The sequence below is a fragment of the Solea solea genome, chromosome 13 (assembly GCF_958295425.1).
Source record: "Solea solea chromosome 13, fSolSol10.1, whole genome shotgun sequence".
NCBI lineage: Eukaryota > Metazoa > Chordata > Actinopteri > Pleuronectiformes > Soleidae > Solea > Solea solea.
The window spans coordinates 8,749,994-8,756,904 of NC_081146.1; the positions used below are offsets into that span (position 1 = coordinate 8,749,994).

The following is a 6,911-nucleotide window of genomic DNA, read 5'->3' on the forward strand; positions in this document are numbered from 1 at the left end:
CTACGCGAGTCACATTTGACTATTTCAAAGATGTCATCCCCCTACCTTTGTTCTGACGGCGTCAATATCTGCCACCAACGCCTACAACACACAATCTTAACCCCTCACCATTGGCACCCTTCACCTAACCTTGTTCGTCCTGACGGTCTTGGGATCCCAATGGTTCTATGAAGAGACCCCAGAGGATTTTCAGAGAAAAAACTAAAGTGAAAGAAAACATGAGTATATTTGTCATAAAAATGGGAAACAAGATATGTAGTATAATCATAGTTAGAAGGATCAAATTTAGATACACATTTCTAATATCATAAAAAATACATTAAAGTGTGTCATTGTTGGTGTGCTGGTTCAGTCTGTTGCTGAATGAGCTGATTGAGGATGATGTGTTCAGAGAGTTTCTGAATCATTAGCATCACAGTCAATGCTTTATATACAAAGCTGTGTTTTTCACACATTATTCAAGCACATCAGCTTTGCCATTGTTCCCTTTACCTGTGAGCCGCCCTGCACATCAGGTTGGTTTGTTATTCATATGAACAGCAGATGCTCACATGCTCCTGTTACAGGTTGTAATGCAGTGTTCTGACTGAACACAAGTTTCAATGTGTGTAACCTTGTTTTAAAACAACAATACTGAGCTTGCTAATAATAATGTAGCCATAATGTTTCGAAACGCACAGTGGACTATTAAATACAGTGTCCAGCATGATAAAACCCCAACTTTTTGTGGGCCAATCAGAATCAGAACACTTTATTTTCCTTGGGTGAATTTTTTTTGTCGTCTAAATGCTCCATGCAAAGAAAAATAGTTATACAGCAGTGGAAACAAGGCATAAGATAAGGATATAAATAAACAGGTAAATAGGCAATGAGATGGAATGAAATAAAATATTAAATAAAATAATACAATAATCAAGTAGACAATCTGGAAATGGAAACAATATACAAATATTAAGCAATGAAGTGAGAATGAGTATAGTTTGTTTTGTTTTATAGATAACCATAGGAGTCTGATCATCAAGTAGTTACTGGTTTTGTTTTGGCCGGTCACAAATGAAAACCATGCTAAAGTAAAGGAATTGGAAAATGATTTTCTTATTTTCACATTTGGAGGAAAAAAAGTCATGACAATAAATGCTACAGACTGGAAATGACTTACACTTGTGTTCAATTCTTATAACCAGTTTTTGATTGGTGCATTTTAAACCACGCCTCTTTTCCCCTAACTTGTCTGTGATTCGTCTATAACCACGTCTGTCAGGTAAAACTCAGCTCTGTTAGGACAGTGCCCTTCAGTTGTGTAGTTTCTACACAGCACGTGGTTCTACTTGGCCTTGGCTTTCAGTGGACTGCACTTGAGCGAATTTCATCTTTTTCAAAGTCTCTTCAACGGTTAAAAGGTCTTTCTTCTTTGTGTGTCCTGGACTTCATCAGCAGAACCAGCGGATAATTTTAGGTAAGTGCTGTTGGCATATCAGTTCACATAGCTCTTTGTTTACATGGCCAGAGAGAACGATGCCAATGAATAGATTAATTTAAAAGAATGTAATCACTGTTTTTGCTTTCCGGTGACCTTGTCTTTGTTTGCATCTAGCATGGCTTTAGAAATGGTTAACATGTTAGATGCAGTTTGTCTTTATACACGGTTCAAAGCAGATGGGAGTAATTTATATAAGTCTCATTATTTGTATCACAAATACCGTTTGTGGGATGTGTGTTTTTGTCGGTTCTTGTTTCAGTTTTTATGTTTGAACAATATTTTTGCGGTGTCGCATGGATGTATTTTATGCTCTGCATAGAGCATAGCCCTTGGGCAGGGGCAGTGATGTTACCCATCATCATGCCCAAGTTTCATTTGAGTCCACCACAGTCACACACCAAAAGAACTAGTTATTCCATTCCACAGCTGTAGACTTTTCCATAGCCCACGAGCGAGGATCTCGTGGGTGACAATCTGTTTTTAAGGCGTAGCATTACGTCTGAAACTTATTTTGACAATCGGTGGTCATGTAATCATGATGTCACGTGTGTTTTTTCCGGGTTAGTTGTCCTGGAAACATGAAGTTCTGCCAGTGCTGTGGTGTTTGTGGATCAGGGTGAAAACAACGACCAGAAATCAAAACAACATATTACTGTATACCACCAGTATGTGTGAAAACACTCACTCTGGCTGTAACTGTTGTTTAGTCCTATATTTATACTAAGTTTATTAAAAATAGTATATTATGGCTGTAAATTAGTAAGTACAGTTGGTACAGTAAACCAGCAGATTCATGATCATATTATTAGGAACAATAAGAACGTGTACAAGGTGATACAGTGTGGGACTGTGGTTGTTTGATTGTTTGTGTGAGAATTTCGCAAAACTGTACTGACTGTGTTTGGGGGGGGTGTCAGGTAAGTGTTGGGAATTGCCTCAAAAGTAGACAAAGCTTGTCTACCTTTAAATGGTGTGTGTAGAGATAGGTTCCGCTTGTTGAACTGAATGAGGATGATGTGTTCAGGGAGTTACCAAATTATTAGCATCACAGTCAATGCTTCATAGACAAAGCTGCGTCATTCGCACATTATTAAAGCACATCAGCTTTGTCATTGTTCCCTTTACCTTGACCAATTATGCTTAAGGACCTTAACAGCTTAGCAATTGACCTGCACATCAGGCTGGTTTGTTATTCATATTGCTCCCCTTACAGCTTATAATACGAGCTTCTGATTGAATACAGGTTTGGATATGTGTAACATTTGCTTTTTAAAACAACAATACTGAGTTACCTAGCTAATAATAATGTAGTCACATAACGTTCTGAAAACACACAGTGGCTTATTACAGCATGAGAAAAACATTTTGGAATCCCTGGAAACACTCACTCTGGGTACTGCACCTAGGCAGTAGCCAGTTAAAAGTAATTGTTATTAAGTCCTATATTTATACTAAGCTTTATAACCATAAATTATTATTAAAGTACACTCGACATAGTAATCCAACACAGTTATGATCATATTATGAGGAACAATAACAACATGCTGGAAGTGTAACAGTCTGTAACTGTGTGTTTGAGTGCTTGTATGGGAATCTCACAAAAGGGAGTAAAGGGAGTGATGTTGTAATTGTGCTTTTTACAATTGTATGTGTTTTTTTGTTTTTTTTACAGTGGATTGAATTTCCAGGGACGTCACAAAGTTACAGAGGAACAGGAATTGGTTTAAATTATTTCGTTCATTTAATACAACTGTTTTCTGGTATATATTTTACTGTTTCTGTGTGAGTTTTTGTATTTCTATTGGTTAGGTGAAGATGCCTCGCCTGAAGAAGCACAACCGTTCCATCGCGGCCAAGAAGAGCATGGAGGAACGCCTGGCAGCAGTGGTGGCATCTGTGCCTCTGGTCCCCACCACTTGCTTCCCACCACCAACACGTGGTCCCTCACGTATGTGTTCACCTGTTTTCTTTAAATTCTTTGGAGAGTGCATGTGGTCAGTGTCTTTAATGTATTTTGTACGTGCACAATGTATTTGGGTGATGTGTTCTTCTATTTTAATGTTTTGTCTTTTTATCTAGGTCATGGTACTGGTCGTCGCCACCGTGTGAGCACCTGGCCAGTTTCACCCCTGACTGGCAGGAGTCACAAGATGATCATCCCAGCCGAGTCACCTGACAAGAAGGTATTGATTTTGAATTTACAAACATAATTATTTATGTGAGGCGTAGTTATTAATGTTTTTAAATAAATCTTTTCTATTGTTATAGTTTGTTCTTTTTGTCGGTGATTCCCACCTGCGCGCCATTGTTGATGGCCATGTGAAGATTTCGCACAAGCAGCTTTCTTTTGGTCTCATGTCAACGCCAGGCGCTGACGCCAAGGACCTGAGGACTGAGATGGTGAGTGCAGTCCTTCCCAGGACACCTGACCTTGTTTGTGTTCTTGCGCCCAGCAACAACTTGACTAAGGGGACTTTGGATCAGGCTGCAGTGGACTTTGAGGAGCTTCTCACCAGTGCCTTGTCTCGGTGGCCGAAGGCAAGATTATTTTAATATGTTCACGTCTTTCCAATCATAATTAATGTGGCTTTATAGGCTGTTGTAGATAATTTCTTTTTATTTCAATGCATGTTTGTGATTATTATATTGCTTGTTTTTAAATAATGTTATGTGTTGTTATAGTTGTTTGTCCTGGACTTCCCTCCGCGCCGGAACGTGGATCAGGACTTGCAGGAACTTTTTCGCCAGGAGTTTCACCGTGTGGCTGCACGCAAGGGTATGGACCAAAAATATTTAGTTCAGTCTAATTCAAGTTGTACGTGTCATTGGCTTTTATGGCATATGGAGAAAGATCATTTCTGTCACATTCAGAATGTTTTTAAATTAATATGATGCAAACAGATTTTATTTTATTTAAACAAACATTATATTTGTTTGTTTAGGTGTGAGGTACTACTCTATTGCAGAGTTCTTTCCTCTCAGCCAGCGTGACCTGTGGAGTTGGGATGGGGTAAGTGGAAATTATTTGTTTATTGTCCTTTCTTACCTTTACATATATACTATTTTTTTTTCAGAGTTTGTTAAAGCACTGTATAAATGAAATGTGTTATTATTATTATCATCATTATTAATAAGTTGATCAGACAAAGTTTATTTTGCAGATTAGCAACAGTATTGACAGTGCTGTTAATTTGAGTTTGATCTCATATTTTTGCAGGTGCACCTGAGTGATGGATCTGGGATGAGGACGCTGGTGACATTGCTATGCGACAAATCCAGTCTGGAGCTAGCGATGGCTGTTGCACAGGAGGAGTCGCGTAGCATGTTGCCAGCTGTTCCTGCTCCTGCTCCTCGTCTGGCTCCGAGGTTGGTTGTGGTTGGAGAGGCCTGCTCTCCACGTCCGTTGCACAACCCATTGGATTGGAAGGTGGTTGAACCACGCAGGACGGTAAATGAGTTGCACACTTTGTGTTTTAGGAGAAACAGAAACATTTCCAAGCAATTCACTGCACAAATGGTCAAAATGTACATGTATAAAATTATATTTTTCATTACAGGGGAGCAGCTCGCCCCCTAAGGGAGGGAAGGTTCAGCTCAGGGTATGTTTTGTTTTTTAATTCACCTTTTGATATCTATGTTTATTGATTGATGTATCTATCTGTATGTTTTCTCAACGGAAGTTGTGACTAAAATTCTTTCTTTTTTGTCTCACAAGGATTGTTACATCCCTCTCACTCCTGTGTGGTTCAGCCCACCAATGTTGGAGATGATGGACAGTGTCCGTCCGGGCAATCTTGATCAGAAGGAGCCCAGTACTTCTGCCAAGGGACCAACGGTAATGTGCATGCAAGAGTGTTTATTAGCCAATGATTCAATTTGGAAAAATGAACTGTCAAGACTGATGTCATTATTTGAAGTTGTTGCAATTTAAGCATTTTGTTATTATTCTTTTAGGGGGTCAAGCGTCCTAGGAGCCCTTTTGCTTCAAAGAAGAGCTGTGGGAAACAGAAGGTTTGAGACGTTGTATTTGTTTTCTAGTGTTTGGCAGTCAATTGTGTAAGAACATGGAAGTAATTTGTTTGCTGTTTTTTTTTCTAAGGTGAAGGTGGAGGAGTGGCCTGAACTTCCCAAGGCTGTGTCGGTAAGTGCACATTGTGTGAAAGTTGTATAATTTTATGAATGGATTATGCAACACCTTGTTATTTTATTCATACTGTAAGTTGGAAGGGCTGTGGGAACCAGCTGGTTGAGCGTGTTACATTTTATTTCTGGTGTTGGGCAGTAAATTGTGGAAGAGCATGCAGTTAATGTGTTTGCTGTGTTCTTTTTTGTTTTTGTCTCAGGTGGAGGTGGGGGATTGGCCTGGAGTGCCCAAGGCTGTGGAGGTAAGGGCAGATTGTGTGAAATGTATATAAATGTATTCTGCTCTTAAATAAGTTAAAACAAATTTCACTGTTTATATTAGTAGTTGATGGTCAAGATTGACTTGCATATGCAAATGTTGAATTTTCCAATATTTGATTCCCTGAAAAGTATCACAAGTCCAGGCTGTTATAAATGTACAATACAGCTGTGTGACAATGTGTAACAAGATTGATTTGTTTTTTTTTCATCAGGAGGTCCCTGTGGAGCGTCCCCGCAGACGCATTGTCTTCAAGAAGAGGTGTTCTTCTCAGCAGGTTAGTCATTATTTAGATTATGATTTTATAAAGAATTTAGTTAGTGTTGATAGTGCTCAAACATTCTGGTAGTTGTAACATAGTGAGGAAGTTATTGTGAAGTCATGTGTGAGTCTCACATTCAGTGTGTTTTGTAGCAGGGTGCAGCTGCAGATGTTGTGGAGGTGATAAGTGGACCATCACCTGTGACCATCGAAGACTGTCCCCTTCTGCACAGCTCCCCAGACCTCATCCAAAGTAAGGTCGCTGCGAATGTTTATATTTTGCCGGTAACGTTTGATGCTGGGTCTGTTAGTTCAGGTGAAGAGGAGATCATAGTGGTCTCTGATACAGACAGTGAGGGTTCCATTTCTTTTGGGTGGACTGATACTTTGCCACTAGCCCAAGGTTCAGGGTCTGTTGGGGCAGGTGTAGATGAGGTCACAGTGATCTCTGATACAGACAGTGAGGGTTCCATTTCTTTTGGGTGCTTTGATACTGTGCCTCGAAGTTTTGGGTTGCGTTCTGTGAGGGGATCTTTTCATCAGGGGGATAAGCGTTTTAAATATAGAGGTGTACAGTGTATGGCAGTAAGTTTGGCTGCCATGGCTATGCATAAGACCAAGAGTGTGTTTTCTTGGCAAACGAGACATCTGGACAAGGCTGTTGTTTGTGGTGACAAGATCTACACATCTTTGCGTGACAATAACTTGATTTGTGGTGGGCACACTATCCCGTGTATTCCAGAGTTACCAAAGCAGTTGGATAAAGAT

At 39.7% G+C, this 6,911-nt stretch overlaps 1 protein-coding gene and 1 long non-coding RNA gene across 2 annotated transcripts; both read left to right on the plus strand.

The window, feature by feature from the left end:
- The first annotated feature begins 3,449 nt into the window (after window positions 1-3,449).
- On the plus strand, window positions 3,450-5,497 carry LOC131471296 (uncharacterized). The gene is made up of 8 exons (XM_058647794.1): window positions 3,450-3,663; window positions 3,749-4,018; window positions 4,163-4,256; window positions 4,423-4,490; window positions 4,698-4,928; window positions 5,038-5,079; window positions 5,196-5,315; window positions 5,435-5,497. The coding sequence occupies exons 1-8, from the start codon at window positions 3,508-3,510 to the stop codon at window positions 5,495-5,497; spliced, it is 1,044 nt and encodes a 347-aa protein (XP_058503777.1). The 5' UTR covers window positions 3,450-3,507.
- Window positions 5,498-5,526: 29 nt separating this feature from the next.
- Window positions 5,527-6,698, plus strand: LOC131471054 (uncharacterized). Its single transcript, XR_009241971.1, has 4 exons — window positions 5,527-5,621; window positions 5,824-5,865; window positions 6,097-6,159; window positions 6,297-6,698. It is a non-coding gene; the product is annotated as an uncharacterized LOC131471054 (long non-coding RNA).
- Window positions 6,699-6,911: the final 213 nt, after the last annotated feature.